At 60.3% G+C, this 15692-nt stretch overlaps 3 protein-coding genes across 13 annotated transcripts in view; all 3 read left to right on the top strand.

Moving 5' to 3' along the window:
- Positions 1-180: 180 nt before the first annotated feature.
- LOC111138939 (CDC like kinase 2) lies at positions 181-8770 on the top strand. 5 transcript variants are annotated; one of them, XM_022490962.1, is made up of 13 exons: positions 181-451; positions 2015-2184; positions 2868-3093; positions 3773-3857; positions 4207-4273; positions 4451-4567; positions 5360-5526; positions 6256-6350; positions 6877-7006; positions 7117-7199; positions 7336-7415; positions 7613-7703; positions 8238-8770. In XM_022490962.1, the coding sequence occupies exons 2-13, from the start codon at positions 2015-2017 to the stop codon at positions 8421-8423; spliced, it is 1497 nt and encodes a 498-aa protein (XP_022346670.1). In that variant the 5' UTR covers positions 181-451; the 3' UTR covers positions 8424-8770. The 5 variants fall into 5 exon arrangements, with proteins under 5 accessions (XP_022346670.1, XP_022346668.1, XP_022346669.1 ...); XM_022490960.1 differs by having other exon boundaries at positions 3770-3857; XM_022490961.1 differs by having other exon boundaries at positions 278-451; positions 2865-3093.
- Positions 8771-9225: 455 nt separating this feature from the next.
- On the top strand, positions 9226-14306 carry LOC111139040 (secretory carrier membrane protein 3). 2 transcript variants are annotated; one of them, XM_022491140.1, is made up of 9 exons: positions 9226-9448; positions 9777-9854; positions 10475-10597; positions 10684-10804; positions 11923-12051; positions 12677-12836; positions 12939-13040; positions 13596-13713; positions 13844-14306. In XM_022491140.1, the coding sequence occupies exons 1-9, from the start codon at positions 9383-9385 to the stop codon at positions 13988-13990; spliced, it is 1044 nt and encodes a 347-aa protein (XP_022346848.1). In that variant the 5' UTR covers positions 9226-9382; the 3' UTR covers positions 13991-14306. The 2 variants fall into 2 exon arrangements, with proteins under 2 accessions (XP_022346848.1, XP_022346849.1); XM_022491141.1 differs by lacking the exon at positions 9777-9854.
- A 645-nt stretch (positions 14307-14951) lies between these two features.
- Positions 14952-15692, top strand: part of LOC111139019 (family with sequence similarity 189 member B) — a 6263-nt gene continuing 5522 nt past the window's right edge. For 3 of the 6 annotated variants that reach the window (XR_002640068.1, XM_022491109.1, XM_022491108.1), the window contains exon 1: positions 14956-15630. Coding sequence is in view for 4 of the 6 variants with exons in the window: in XM_022491109.1 (XP_022346817.1) it covers positions 15406-15630 (225 nt within the window). In the remaining 2 variants the exon portion in view is untranslated. Of the gene's footprint in view, positions 15631-15692 lie in introns of all 6 variants that reach the window. The other 3 variants (XM_022491111.1, XM_022491110.1, XR_002640069.1) reach the window with 3 other exon arrangements.

The following is a 15692-nucleotide window of genomic DNA, read 5'->3' as shown; positions in this document are numbered from 1 at the left end:
GCGCCCCGCCCCCGCGCCCCGCCCCCGCGCTCCCACGGCCGCGCCCGCCAGCTACGCGAGGACGCGGCGGCGTGCGCGCCGCCCTGGGGGCGGGGCCCGGGGTCGCTGGGAGGTGGTGCGTGCGTGCGTGCGTGCGTGCGTGCGTGCGTGCGTGCGTGCGCGCTCGCGGTGGCGGCGGCGGATCGGAGAGGCCAGAGCGGGAGACCGAGCTGGGATCGGGCCCCGGGCGGGGGCGGTGCGAGCGGCGCCGAGCGGACCCTGGGGGCGGGGACGGAGCCGGGGCGGGCGGGACTGGAGCGGAGCCCGGGAAAGAGGCGGGAGGTCCCCGGGTCTCGGGTCGGGGGGGTGGAGCCGCACTTCGTCGCCGCGGGGGTGCCGGGACTCCGGCCGCAGTGCCGCCGCCATCACGGACTTCCTGTGGGACAAGCGCACGGGCCTCGCCGCCAGAACGGTGAGCGCGCGGGCTTGCGGGCCGCGGGGCCGCGCGGGAAGATGGCGACCGCGGAGCGGGCGGGGGCAGAGTGGGGTTGGGGGCCCGGCCGCGGGGCGCGGGGAGAGGAGGCGGGGAGAGCCCTGCGGGGCGGCGGAGGTGAGGAGAGGGGAGGTGAGGAGCAAGACCGGCCTGCCCCGCGTGGACCCGGGAGGCCCTGTGGGAGCGGGAGGGGCCGGAGTCGGAGGGGGCGACGGGGCGGGGATGGGAGGGGCTCCAGAGACGGAAGGGAGCGCAGCCCCAAAGTTGGACCCAGGCTGGGGGCGCGGGGGATGCCGCCGGCGTCCTGGGAGCGCAGGCAGAGTTGGACTCGAGAAGTCGGTCCTGGGTTTTCCGAGTGGGAAAGGAGGGTGGGGGGAGGCGTGGAGTTGAGAAAGGTCAAGTGCAGCCGCCTCGGGGTGGGGGGCGGCTGTGAGGAACTTCGGCGCGGTGTGTTGTGCGGCGAGAGAGTTACGAGGCTGCGCCCCGCCAGGTGGGAGTACCTGGGGAGCCCTGCGCCCGCACCTTTGCTGCAGGCCTAGTTAGACCCGCGCAGGATCCGGTGTCCCCCTCCTCGGTGTTCGGTCGGGCAGTAGCGCCCGGGATGAAAGCCAGATGTTGGAGTCATTAAGCCTTTCCACACCTAATGGCCCCCCAAGACTTGCGTCCCTGGGTGTGTGTAATTTATTTTGTTCTCATATCCTCCTTTTCTGGATTGTGAGGGTGACTTGTCCGTGGTTTTTTCCTTTAAGGAAAAAAGCGCTTGTGCACCGTGGTCTTTCAGTTCCAGTAACGAACTGGAAGGGAGCGTGATGCTAATTAAACACGGTTATTCAGTAATTCCTAAACACGAGAGGGGAGGAGCCAGATGGGAAGCCGACTGCAGCCTGGGGCCCCCGTATTACTAACTTTTAAGGGGGAGCTGGCCAGTGATGCGAGAGGTGATGAGGGCAGTTCAAGAGGTCAGACCGAAAGCCCTGGAACTTCCTTGTATTTGGTGGATATCGCTATCTGCAGAAGCCTGGTAAACTGCGTTCTTGCCACAGAATGCCGCGTGGTCTGCTTGGGAAGACAGAGATCCGGTCCTAATAACTGTAGAACGTTTTTCACGATCATGTATCCTAAGATGCTGCTGTGTCGAGCTGTGAGGAAGCGCGGAGTGGGGCAGATGTAGTGTAGCTGCCCGCCAGGGACAGACGCCATCTCCATCAGTTACACAGCCTCCCCTCCAATGAGCTGGGGCCCAGACCTGAAGTGCTTCCTGGAGCCTCGATTGAGGAGAGTCTGTGGAACAATGAGATGAAGGGGCTGGCTGGGGTGGGGGGTGGGTGCTCCTGGAGTTTGCCACCAGCATTCGCAGACGACCCATACCACACTCCGCTCAGGAGAAGTTACGAGCACGAGGAAGGCCGAGGAAGTTGTAGGTTGTGAAAGGAGTAAAAGGGCTCAAGGCAGCTCAGTGTCTCTGGAACAGCCAGGCCTCGGAGCAGAATCCTGGAAACGCAGAGCTTTTCCCCACTATTTCTGTTTTTCCTTCCCTTCCAGATGCCTCATCCCCGAAGGTACCATTCCTCAGAGCGAGGCAGCCGGGGCAGTTACCATGAGCACTATCGGAGCCGAAAACATAAGAGACGAAGAAGCCGCTCCTGGTCCAGTAGCAGTGACCGGACACGGCGGCGCCGGCGGGAAGACAGCTACCATGTCCGTTCCCGGAGGTGAGGTTTCAGGAGGGGAAACTCGGGTCCAGGGTCATTCACTCGTTTATTAAACAAAGATTTCGTGGTTACACACTGAGCAGTTGGATAACGTGATGTTCAAGACTGTTACTGGAGGTGGCCAGTTGTGCTGTGTGTGTTCGTGTAGAGGAAGTAGATCGTAGGAGCTGAGGAAGCGTCCAGCGGGTTTGGTGGGAGCGCGGCAGGATGAGTAATTCAGGGAAGTTTCCTCGAGAACTTGCCATCTAAGCTCGTCTCAGGCCGAGGGAAAGGAGGCCCACACAGAAGGCGAGGGTCTAGAGGGAGCTACTGACCTAACAAAAGACAAAGTCAGGTCTGCTTGGTTTCAGTGACAGCAGCGTGTTCTGTGGGAGGGGCAGGGTAGGGGCAGTTTGGAGCAGAACCGGATGTTAGGACAGAAATGGCTCTTTGCTCCATTTGTTGTAGGGGAACGGAGGGGAGGCCCCCAGAGGCGATAGTTCCGTCGGAGTCTGTCCGCAGGCCTGGGTGACACGGCGCTGTGGGGTCCTCCTCTTCCGTCTCTGGTCCTCGGTCCTCAGAGTGGCCGAGAGCAGGTTTTCTGGTAACGCCACTTGCCCCGTCAAGGCAGGGCTTGTTCCGTCCCGTGTGAGGACCGTGGCCAGAGCCGGCGCAGCTAGTGGCTGTGTGTTGTCCCCCAGCAGTTACGACGATCACTCGTCGGACCGGAGGCTGTACGACCGGCGCTACTACGGAAGCTATCGGCGCAACGGTTGCAGCCGGGACCGGGGAGAAGCCTACTGTGAGCCCGACTACCGGCATTCGTACGAGTACCACCGGGAGGACAGCAGCTACCGCAGCCAGCGCAGCAGCCGCAGGAAACACCGGCGGCGGAGGCGGCGGAGCCGGACTTTCAGCCGCTCGTCTTCGGTGAGTGCGGCCGGGCCCCTCCTCTCCCCGCTCCTCTTCAGCCCTCTAGGACCCCGGTAAGTTCTTGGCCGAGTGTGGGGGCATGAACGCTGGCGTGGGTGCTGAGTCTGTCGCCTCTCTTGGAAGCCCTCCAGCTCTTGGAGGGCCCTGGACCTGCTCTGGCCCTGGATGGGCACAGAGCATTTGTGAACCCCAGTGCCCTCCTTGCCATGCTGGGCTGACTGCGTGGGAGAGTGGCTCCTGTGTCCCAGAGGCTTCTGCTCTCTCGTGGGGACCTTGCTTGTGAATAGCCTTTTTCCCCACAAGCTCTGGGCTCTGTGGCCCCCTCAGTAGGTGGGCTGGGGTGGGGGCAAAGGGAGATCTGTGCCTGTCCGGAAGGGCATCGCGTAGAGCATGGGGTTGTGGGTGACACCGGCAACGACACCACTTCTCTGCTCTGCCCGTTCCTCTCCCTGTTCCCGTTTTGGGTTTGGGGACCTGGGATTTTGCGCCGCTCTCTCTTCTCACCCCAATCCGCCTTACTGCATCTGACGTGTTCCCTTCCACTGTCCCCCATCATCGTCTGTCCCCCCTGGCTGGGCGCCTGTGACCGGTGACCCCTCCACCACCCACCCCGCCTCCCTCCGGCCCCCGCTCCGACACCTGGCTTGCTCCGACCCCCCCCGCCCCCCGACAGCAGCACAGCAGCCGGAGAGCCAAGAGTGTAGAGGACGACGCTGAGGGCCACCTCATCTACCACGTCGGGGACTGGCTACAAGAGCGATGTACAAGCCGAATCGTAACGATCCTATAGCCTGTAATGGTCCCATAGCCATCCCAACGTCCCGAGCCAACCCGTCACAGCCTCTGGCCTTTCCTCAGTGGTGTTGTTTATCTGGGTGGTTTGAGTTGCTGTTGAGAATTGACCTCTGCTGTCCACTCCCAGCTCTCATGGCCCCTGGGTTAAAGGTGGTGGGAATCGCGCAGGGGTGTTCTCCCCCTGTGACCATCTGTATCTGTTCCCCTTTCCTTCATCTCCTCACCCCAGGTTGCTGTACCCCTTTTTCTTCCTACTCAGCTCATTCCCCACCTTCTCTCCCTCCCTCTCCCCGACCCTGCTCTTTTTCGTTTCAGATGAAATTGTAAGCACTTTGGGAGAGGGGACCTTTGGCCGAGTCGTACAGTGTGTCGACCATCGCAGGTAGCTACAGCTCCTTTCCTCCCTGCTCCGTATCTGCGAGGCATAAAGAGGTAGTGAGGGTTATCTGGGGCTTTTTTGCTGATTAGCCAGAGGTAGGATTTCTTAATCCCCGGGCGGTTCCATTCAATCTGGGATGTTTTTGACGACCCAGCAAATGCCTCTTGTGCCATCCTACAGGGGTGGGGCTCGAGTTGCCCTGAAGATCATTAAGAATGTGGAAAAGTACAAGGAAGCAGCTCGACTTGAAATCAATGTCCTGGAGAAAATCAACGAGAAGGATCCTGACAACAAGAAGTAAGCCAGCAAAGGAGTATGTGGGGAGCCTGAGAGGCCCCACTCCTACACCGGAGTACCTTCCCGGTCTCGGTTAGGCAGGCAGGGGAGTCCTAGACCTTCTCATCCATCCATTCTTTGTTCATCATCTTAGACTAGTAGAACAGTAGGGCCGGAAGGGAGGGTCTGACATGCGTAATCCGTTCCCTTTGTTTCTGGGGCAGTCAGAGTGCTCTGCAGTTTGGGCCTAGCCCAGGATGGCCTCTGTAGGGCTGTGCCCTGGAAATGGCCCTGAGACTGGGAATTCGCATTTCCATCAAAAAATCATTTGAGCTTTCTGTGCTGATGAGGCCCCAGACATTTGTACGTACCGTTTCTGTCCGTGGCCTTCTGTAAGCTAAGTGTAGAGTAAGGCATGGAGCAAAGACACAGGAAGACAGTATGAACGTGGACCTGCTGGTGGCTGGTGGTCAATGAACTCGGGGGTGGGAGCTGGGGTCAGGGCTCAGGAACGACAGTTTGACAATGCAGGGTCTGCGCTGGCGCCTGGAACCCCACTCTTCAGCCAGGGGAATCGTGTTAACTATTCAAAACGATGCGGGAAAATAGTTTGAAGTTTGGTAGGTAGTATCTCTCTCCTTGGGTCTGCCAGAAAGGCCATCCCGCCGCGGAATTGAGTTTTGTTGGTGGTGCGAGCTGGCATGTTTTCACACAAGCGGGTGGAATCAGCAGCTTTGCGGCCCCTCCTTGCCGGAGGGGTGCTGGGCGCGTGGGAGCTCAACAGACCTCCCCCTCCCCCGTCTCTCTTCTCAGCCTCTGTGTGCAGATGTTTGACTGGTTTGACTACCATGGCCACATGTGCATCTCTTTCGAGCTTCTGGGCCTTAGCACCTTCGATTTCCTCAAAGACAACAACTACCTGCCCTACCCTGTCCACCAAGTGCGCCACATGGCCTTCCAGCTGTGCCAGGCTGTCAAGTGTGAGTGCGGCGGGCCGAGGTGGACTTGGGGCAGCCCCTCCCTCTGCTGGACCTCCTCTGTGTACCTTTACACTGGCGGAGCCCTGTACCTGTCCACCCGATTATCTGCACTTCTCTTACCATTGCGTTGACAGCTCCCTCACTTGACTCGGTGACCCGTGTCCTCACCATCCCTGAGGAGTCCTATCCCGCTCCAGTCGAACAGGAGCCGGGGGAGAAAGCTTTGGAAATCAAAGCATTGAATTACGTCTTTTTTTTTTCTCATTTTCCTTCCTCGGGAAAGTGTTCAATCAGGCTGCGAGCACAGAGAGACAGAGACTTCCCACGCTAGAGGTTTATGCTTGTCCACACTGAGGTGCTCTCCGTTTCCAGCAGAGCAGGTGGCGGCAGGGACGAGTGCGACCAAGGGGCCCGGTGGGGGATCCAGACAAGTACCTGGTTCCTCTGGGGTTTTCACGACTAAGCAGTTTTACAGAGTTGAATTCACAGGATGTCAGGCACGGATGTCAGAAGACGGAAACAGAGCACGTGGCAGACCCGTGTGCGTCAGTTGAGGGTTACGTTCGTGTCTTAGCTGAGGAGCGCAGGGTGTCTTAGAGCAGGCATCTCACCTGGAGGTGGAGCCGAGAGCGCCGAGCAGCTCTGGGCCTGTTGGTCAGACTTGGGATCGCCGGTGCCGCTCAGCCCTGGCCACCTGGACCAACCTTGACTTGGCCTTCTCCCCTGCAGTCCTCCATGACAACAAGCTGACCCATACGGACCTCAAGCCTGAAAATATTCTGTTTGTGAATTCAGACTATGAGCTCACCTACAACCTAGAGAAGGTGAGAGGGGCCGGCAGCCGTGCCACTTCTTTCTCATAACCCCGCTCCCTCCCCTCCGCTTGCTCCCTTGTTCTCTCCCGATCTGGCACCGGGGAGACCAGAGTAGCAGAGTAGGGTGAAAGGGAGAAGTCGAAGAAGACTTAAGTTGGAGGAAAACTTGGGAGGAGGACCTCTGCTAACCTTCCAGTAGAGTTCAGATGCTTCTAAGATCCTTGGTTTAGACTTTCTTCTCTGTAAGCGAAGCTCAGTTCTCTTGACCTATTTTCAGAAACCCTGTATACCAGTCACTCGGAAAAAGTCAGACGCATAGGGGCTTTCCTGCTGTGTCACGATCATCCCTTCATCCTCTCCCATTCCTAAATTACCTGCGGGACACGGGGGAAGCTGTAGGGCGCGTTGTCAGTGTGTACGGGACCAAGCAGGAGGTCAAGGTGCTTCTTTCAGGTCTGAAAGCACTTTAGAGAATTGTGGTAAGAGTCTTGGTCCGAGGTGGCTGGGGTCCATCCCCTTCCTGCTGTGCTCCTAGAAGCGAGATGAGCGCAGCGTGAAGAGCACGGCGGTGCGGGTGGTGGACTTCGGCAGTGCTACCTTTGACCACGAGCACCACAGCACCATCGTCTCCACTCGCCATTACCGGGCACCAGAGGTCATCCTCGGTGAGCAGGGCGAGTGGGGGACCATGGTTGTCCAAGTATGGGAGCGTGGGTGGTGGGGTGGGGAGGGCCCCCAATCACCTTAATACCTTGTTCCTCCTCTCCCCACCCAGAGCTGGGTTGGTCGCAGCCTTGTGACGTGTGGAGCATAGGCTGCATCATCTTCGAGTACTATGTTGGCTTCACACTGTTCCAGGTGAGTGGGGGGCACCTTCTGCAGCCCCCTGGCGTTCTCCTACCTGGTCTTGTCTGCTCCCTCCACCCCACTTACTGTTCTGGAAGCTGGCCCTCAGCAGCCTGTTCCCAGTCCCACGCTCAGTTCTGTTTCCCAGACCCATGACAACAGAGAGCATCTAGCCATGATGGAAAGGATCTTGGGTCCCATCCCTTCCCGGATGATCCGAAAGACAAGGTGAACCTTGCGGGGGTGGGGGGGGGACTTGAAACTCTTTTCCTTTTTCTCCACAAAATCGCTGTTTCACATCATTTTCTTTTTTCTTTGAAACCTCCCCCCTCCCCCCACCGCCCAGCTACTCAGATGGGGGATTAAGGGCAGTATCCCACAACAAAAGGAAACTCCTGACCCCTCAACCTTCCCTTCCTCTGTAGGAAGCAGAAATATTTTTACCGGGGTCACCTGGACTGGGATGAGAACACGTCAGCTGGGCGCTATGTTCGAGAAAACTGCAAACCGTTGCGGGTGAGTCACGGGGTGAGGTGGCGCCTCCCCCCAGAGGCCATTCCCTTCCCAGGGACTTTGCCTCTGGACGGCCCCTTGTGAGCAGTGTTGTTAGGAAGGAAGGGGGGAAGCTGGAATAAGACACCTTTGGTCAATAGGAGAGAGAGAAGAGGGAGTGGTTTTGTGAAGGGAAGGAGGTTAGACAGCCATGTCTTTCTTGAGCCAACCAGAGACCAAAGCCATGTCCTGGCTTCTTGAGGTCAGACAGGAAAGGAAACTCCCTTTGAAGAGCTTGCATGTTGGTGAGAAGCTAGAGAGCAGCACGAAGTTGACAGAGATACGCACGTAGAACTCTCCGGGAGTGTGAAGGAAGTGATTGTGCATGTGGGAAGGTATGCAGAGCAGTAACGTCAGAAATGCTGGTCACGGTGTGCTCGTGGGAAGGCAGTATTTGTGACAGTGTCCTCGGAGGTTGGATGCTAGGGCCTTGAAGGGAAAGGCAGCACTTCCTTGTAGGGCACCGTGCCTCACCTTTTTCCTGCCCTCCACCACCAGCGGTATCTGACCTCAGAGGCAGAGGAACACCACCAGCTCTTCGATCTGATTGAAAGCATGCTGGAGTATGAACCTGCTAAGCGGTTGACCTTGGGCGAAGCCCTTCAGCATCCTTTCTTCGCCCGCCTTCGGGCTGAACCACCCAACACCAAGTTGTGGGACTCCAGTCGGGATATCAGTCGGTGACGATCAGGCCCTGGGCCCCCCTGCATCTCCTCGAGCAGTGGGTGTCCAGTCCAGGACACTGGTGCTTTTTTATACAAGAGAACAGAGCCGGAGCCCGCCCCTTCCTCCTGGCTCCCTGTATACCTGTGAATATGTGAAATAGTGTAAATACGTGAGGACTTGTACCTGTCGCGCCCTCCCCAGCCTTGAACAGAACGCTGTTCCGTCCCGCACACGTCCCGGCCTCCCCTGCCCCGCACAGTGGCGTTGGATGGGGGCAAGAGGCGGTAACCAGGTGGCACCTCTCCCGTGTTTTATAAGGAATTTTGTACAGTCTTTGTGGAATAAAAATGACGTGCTTCATCAGACCCCCACCCCTTGAGTTTGAGCTGTGGGGCGCTGGGCTGCAGGGATGGGAAGATTGGCAGCCCTCCCGAGTTTAGGGATGAGGGGTCCGTCTCACCCTCCCGAGTGTCCCACCTCCCACCAGCCCACCGCCCGTGGGTCCCTGTCTGGTGATGTCTGGTGATGCGGGGGGGCGGGGGGTGCTTCTCCCAACAGGCGAGCTGAGCCGGGGAAGTTCCGGCGGCGGTGGCCACCGGCTGGGAGCCCAGCCTAGCTGGGAGCCCAGCCTAGCCGGAAGCCCGCGGAAGGAGGGCCGCCGGCGTCGGACGCGGGGCTCCTGCCGGCCGTCTCGCCGGAGCGGGCCAGAAACCCGCCGCGGGGCCTGCCGGGAGCTGTAGTTCGTCGGTGGGCGGGGAGGCGGCCCCTGGCGTCACGTGGGGCGCCCCCGTCGGCGCCGTGAGCCGAGGCGCAAGCGCAGCGCGCCGCCGCTGCGGGGATCCTCGGGGCCCTTCCGGCCTTCGCGGCCAATCCGTGCGTAGCCGAGCGGGTGGACCGGGAGGAGCGGAGGGAGCGCCGGGAGCCGCCGCCGCGCAGGGGCGTGGAGGGCAGGGGCGGCCCAGGCCGCAGTTGCAAACATGGCTCAGAGCAGAGACGGCGGGAACCCCTTCGCCGGGCCCGGCGAGCTTGACAACCCCTTTCAGGTGACGCGCGGGCCTTCTCTGGCTAGCTCGGTGGACTCTGCTCGGTTCTGGACGGGCCCGCTTGTCTTCCCGGTCCTGACATTTGTTTCGGGGAAGGGCCGCCACGTGGGGGTGACGGTGACTCCAGACCAGTGGGCACCCTGGGGGGCGGGCCCTGCCCCTATAAAAGGAGCCGGTGCTGGCAGTGCGGGGTGAAGGATTGGGGGCAGGTGTTGGGACAGCAGCTTGGCCTCCGACATGCAGTCCTCGCAGCCACAGGCGTCGGAAGAGGCCCCAGCGAGTTCCCCCAGAGGCACCAGGTGCCAGCTGAGCCCAGCTCTGCCCACAGGACCCAGCTGTGATCCAGCACCGACCCAGCCCGCAGTATGCCACCCTTGACGTCTACAACCCTTTTGAGACCCGAGAGGTGAGGCTCTGGGCGGCACAGGATGGCAGGGAAGGGGAGGGTGCGCCTGTAAGCCCGCTCTGTCGGGTACAGGGCACTTCTCTGCATGCAAACGGTCTTAGCCCCGGGAGAGAGGCCAGTCTGCCATGGCTTGCCTAACCCTTCTGGGGACACGAGGGCGAACGATCCCGTTTGAGGTCTAAGCCTCCGTCCCAGGAGGGCTTGGAGACTGGCGACGCCTGGACCAAGGCTTGTGTCTGGGGAGGCTTCTCTGAAGAAAATACAGAATGGGGCTGGTAGGAGTTGAGGGGAAAACCAGTTATGCTTAGGGGTGCATTTGGAGGTAAGAAATGAGGAGGACCAGACCTGTTTGTCCCACAGAATAGAAAATTCTAAGAGCTTTAAAAAGTGAAGGGGGCGGTTTGGTGGATGAGTGCCTTGAGTCCTGGTCAAGGGATGGGATGTGGGGGCTGATGAGGGCTGCTGCAGCTAAGAGAAGACCTAGTTCTCTGCCAGAGGTTCAGCTCTCTTGGCGGGGAGCCTGGGGAACGGGTTCGGGATCTCAAGGTCCTCAAGCAGGCTCTAGACACCTGCATTGGAAGGGACTAGGTGGTCCCTAAAGTCTTTTCCAAAATCAACAGCCCCCACCAGCCTATGAGCCTCCTGCCCCTGCCCCGTTGCCTCCACCCTCGGCTCCCTCGTTGCAATCCTCGAGAAAGCTCAGCCCTACAGAACCCAAAAATTACGGCTCCTACAGCACCCAGGTAAATAGGGGGCCGGGATGGCAGTGGGGGTGTGGGGAACTGGTCTGGGCCCAGGACTCACATCTCCCGCTGCGGGTCCTGGGCAGGCTTCAGCTGCGGCAGCCACCGCTGAGCTGCTGAAGAAGCAGGAGGAGCTCAACCGGAAGGCAGAGGAGTTGGACCGGAGGGAGCGGGAACTGCAGCATGCCGCGCTGGGGGGCGCGGCTGGTAAGCGGGTTCTGGGGTGGGGGCACTGAGGACGACGGGGAGGCATTGGACACTTTTTTTTCCCCAAAGATCTTATTTATTCATTTGACAGAGAGAGACACAGGGAGAGAGGGAACACAAGCAGGGGGAGTGGGAGAGGGAGAAGCTGATTCCCTGCTGAGCAGGGAGCCCGATGCGGGGCTCGATCACAGGACCCCGAGACCATGACCCGAGCTGAAGGCAGATGCTTAATGACTGAGCCACCTAGGCGCCCCCATTTGATACTTTTTATTTATTTATTTATTTATTTATTTATTTATTTATTTTTAGAAGGTTTTTTTTTTTTTAATATATTTTTAAAGATTTTATTTATTTACTTGACAGAGATCACAAGTAGGCAGAGAGGCAGGCAGGGGAGGGGGGTGTGGGAAGCAGGCTCTTCACCGAGCAGAGAGCCCAATATGGGGCTTGATCCCAGGACCCCGAGACCATGACCCAAGCAGAAGGCAGACTCTTAATGACTGAGCCACCCAGGTGCCCCCATTTGATACTTTTTAAAAAATATTTTACTTATTTATTTGAGAGAGAGAGAACATGAAGGGGGAGGGTCAGAGGGAGAAGCAGACTCCCTGCTGAGCAAGGAGCCCAATGCTGGACTGGATCCCCTGACTCCAGGATCATGACCTGAACTGAAGGTAGTCGCTTAACCAGCTGAGCCCCCCGGGTGCCCGACACTTTTGAAGGAGCAAAAAAACCCTAGGAGTGTGGGTTCTGGAGCCACATTGCCGAGTGTGAATTTGGGCGCTATTATTTACTGCGCATGAGCTCTTAGATAAGTTCCTTGATCTTGAGTGCTTTGGTTTCCTTACTTATAAAACAAAGGTAACATTTGTACCTGTTTGACAGGACTTTGTGGCAATTAAATAAGGTCATTCATACAGAGTGCTGGGCATAGTGCTTAGCAGTTGTAAATAGTAGTAAACACTGTCAGCGCTGGTTTTGCTCGTCTCCCACTCCCACGTCCCCTTGGATCCCGAGTTGGAGGATGGAGAGAGAACCTGGGGTGGAAGGGAGGGGCGATTCCTTTGTGGGTCTCTGCCTCAAGTCTCGGGTCCTCCTGCTCTCTCTCTGCCTTACAGCTCGACAGAACAATTGGCCCCCTCTACCTTCTTTTTGCCCGGTCCAGCCCTGCTTTTTCCAGGACATCTCCATGGAGATCCCCCAAGAATTTCAGAAGACCGTGTCTACCATGTACTACCTCTGGATGTGTGAGTAGTGAGAAGCCTGTTTTAGAGGACCAGTAAAAGAAGTGACCTTGACATCTTTCCTGCCCTCAAGCCCACCCGCCTAGAACTCAGATTTTCATCTCTGCTCTTTTGAGTTGAAAGCTAGTTTCTCCAGGAATTTTCCTGGGTGACTCCTTTCATACTATTTAGAACGTGTTCTCCCACCTTCTAGAAAACATACGATCTTGTCCTTTTCCCCTTTCTCTTGTTCTGCAAAAATGTTTTCTGAGTCCTTTATTTTTTTTTTTTTAAAGATTTTATTTATTTATTTGACAGACAGAGATCACAAGCAGGCAGAGAGGCAGACAGAGAGAGAGAGGGAAGCAGGCTCCTCTCTGAGCAGAGAGCCCGATGCGGGGCTCGATCCCAGGACCCTGGGATCATGACCTGAGCCAAAGGCAGAGGCTTTAACCCACTGAGCCACACAGGCGCCCCTCTGAGTCCTTTAAATGTCTTTGCAAAGGTGATCACGTGTGATAGGGCTCTGTCTCCGCGGCTGAGTGGAGGATTCTGTGGAGGCAGAAGCTTCTCTTCTGTACTCTGCAGCGTTTGGTGAGGGTTTTGTGATTGCCGGCCATGCTCATTGTCCTGTACGTCCATCCCTCAGGTAGCACGCTGGCTCTTCTCCTGAATTTTCTTGCCTGCCTGGCCAGCTTCTGTGTGGAGACCAGCAATGGCTCAGGCTTTGGACTCTCTATCCTCTGGGTCCTCCTTTTCACTCCCTGCTCCTTCGTGTGCTGGTACCGCCCCATGTATAAGGCTTTCCGGTAAGTTGAGGGTCGGGACTGGTGGAGAACCTGGGATGGGCCCCACAGCTCCTGCTCCTGCCCTGACTCTTCTCCCACTCTCCCTGGTTTTCCTGCCCACAGGAGTGACAGTTCATTCAATTTCTTCGTTTTCTTCTTCATTTTCTTCGTCCAGGATGTGCTCTTTGTTCTCCAGGCCATTGGCATCCCAGGTTGGGGGTTCAGGTCTGTGAGGCTGCCCTCCAGCGCCCCCCCCCCCCCCCCCCCCCCGCCGCCGCCATCCCTCCCCTCATTCCTCTAGACCGAGTCAGCACAAGGTCCTGGGGTAGGATTTGCTCAGAAGAAGGAAATGTGGTTTTGATCCCCAGAAGGTGCTTGTTGAATGCAAGAGACAGGACCTACCCAGTCAGAACTCTAGACAGCCTAGGTGTGGGGGAGGAAAAGTACCTGTGGTCAGAGCTGGCTTCCTAGGGGAAGCGCCCAAGAGTGCTTCTGAAGAGGGGGTGGGGCCTCCTCCACAGAGAGGTCTGTTTGGACTGAGGATGTCTTGGAGGGGTCTGGAGAGGTAGGAAAATTTCGGGGAAGCAGGAATTAAACTTTGAAGAGAGTGAATCAGGTGTGGGATTGTGGTGCTTGGAAAGTGCCAGACTGACGGCCAGGGGATGGAGGGAGCCCTGGTGGGTTGGGTAGGATGGGGCCCGCTTGCTGACCCTGGAGAGGGTGGGAGGACAGACGTGGGGGGTTGCCCCTCTTGACGGCCGGCGCTGTCCCTTCTGGCAGTGGCTGGATCTCGGCGCTGGTGGTGCTGAACGCCAACAAGGCGGCGGCCGCGCTCATGCTGCTGGTGGCCCTGTTTTTCACCGGCGTCGCGGTGCTGGGGATCGTGATGCTCAAGCGGGTGAGGGGCTGCGCCAAGGTCATGGGCCCCGGGGGCCTGGGAGGGGCACTCTGGAGGCCCAGGAGGGCGCGGCGCCCGGGCCGGGCCCAGATCTGGGGGGGCGGGGGTCATCCCTGCCCTCTCCTTGCAGATCCATTCCTTGTACCGCCGCACCGGGGCCAGCTTCCAGAAGGCCCAGCAGGAATTCGCGGCCGGGGTCTTCTCCAACCCCGCCGTGCGAACCGCCGCCGCCAACGCAGCCGCTGGGGCTGCCGAGAATGCCTTCCGAGCCCCGTGACCACCGACCCCCCGGCCGCGACGCCCCGGCCCTGCCGCTGGAGGGCGCTCCCTCCGCCCCCCCCCACCCCGTCCTGGACGTCTCCGGGACTCGGTGAGACGTCACGACTTGGGGTCTCCTCTCTGGTGCCCCCAAGCCCGCAGCCACGACTGCTGACCCTGACTTCGGGGTGCGGGGAGCCCACGGGGACCCAGTCTCGCTTCCTCCGCCACCCCTCGATTAGGCCACACTACTGCCAGCCCTTACACACCCCACCCGGCTCCCCTCCGCTGTGCCAAGCTGCGCTTCGGTTATTTAAATAAAGAGAAAGAGGAACTGGAACCGAGTCCCCGTTTCCGGGATCTTTATTGGGAGCGAGGCCGCTGGAAGGGAGAAGGGAGCGCGGCGAGGACGGGAGCGGAAGCAGAACGTGACCCCGGAGGGGGCGGGCCGTGGCGGGCAGGGCTGCGGAGCCCGCAGGGGCTGCTGAAGGGCGGGGCGCGGGCCCGGGGCCCCAGAGGCTGGGCGGGGCTGGGGTCGGACCCCTGACCCCGCGAGGCCCGCGGAGACCCACGCCCGCCTTAACCCGGCCCGCGGGCCCGCCCTACTCCCGCCCCACTCCCGGCCCGCGTAGCCCCGCCCTACTCCTGCCCCACCGCCCGCCCCCCTGCGCCCGGCCCGAGGGCGCACGCCGGCTCCAGGGCTGCCCCGTGCAGCCCCGCCCCACTCCTGCCCACCCCCCCCGGCCGCCCCCTTGCACCGGGCTCGCGGGCGGACGCCAGCTCCCGGGCAGCCGTGCGCAGCCCCGCCCCACTCCGGCCCCGCCGCCCGCCCCACTGCATTGGGCCTGTGGGCCGACACCGGCTCCCGGGGTGCACCGCGCAGTCCCGCCCCCGCCCCGCCCCCGCCGCCGGGCTGGACCTGCTGCCGCCCAGGCTGGGGAGAGCAGCGTGTTGGGGCGGAGCGGGGAGGGCGGCCCCGCAGCGGGCAGCGCCCCGGCTTCTCCCCGCCGGACTGTCTCAGACCCCAGGACCCCTCCCCTCTTCTTCCCACCCTCCTCGCCTTTACCCTCCCCGCCCTTCTCCCGGGTTCCCGACCGCGGCTTCTCCTCACGCCTGGACCTGCCCTTCTCGGCGCCCCTGTTCTCCAGGGAGATGCGATGAGCCGGCGCCCCCGCGTCCTCATCGCCGTCCCGGGCACGGTGCCCGTCCGGTGCCCGCGGTGGGGAGGGAGCCCCCCGCGACCCCTCCGCGACGCCCCTCCCTTGGGCCCCCGCCCAGCTGGAGGCCCTGGGCCATGCCCCAGGGGACCCATCCCGTTGGTGGGCTCTAGAGCAAAGAGGGTGGAGAGGAGGGAGGACGGGGCCTTGGGCGCCTCTGAGATGCTCCCAAGCGCCAGGGGAGGCCCAGCGAGGCGCCGGCAACCGGGCAGCAGGCATGATGCCCTCGCCCAGTGACTCCAGCCGTTCGCTGACCAGCCGACCCAGCACCCGCGGCCTTACCCACCTTCGCCTCCACCGACCCTGGCTGCAGGCCCTGCTCATGCTGGGGCTAGCCCAGGTGCTCCTGGGCGTCCTGGTGGTCACCTTCAGCATGGTGGCCTCCTCTGTCACAACCACCGAGAGCATCAAAAGGTCCTGCCCATCTTGGGCTGGGTTCTCGGTGAGTTGGGTGCACAGTCCTGGCGGGGCGGGGGGGGGGGGGGGGGGGGGGGGGGGGGGGGG

Source organism: Enhydra lutris, unplaced genomic scaffold (genome assembly GCF_002288905.1).
Source record: "Enhydra lutris kenyoni isolate GAN:26980312 unplaced genomic scaffold, ASM228890v2 scaffoldscaffold94, whole genome shotgun sequence".
NCBI lineage: Eukaryota > Metazoa > Chordata > Mammalia > Carnivora > Mustelidae > Enhydra > Enhydra lutris.
The sequence above is the reverse complement of the archived record's forward strand: the minus strand, read 5'-3'. Positions and strand labels throughout refer to the sequence as shown.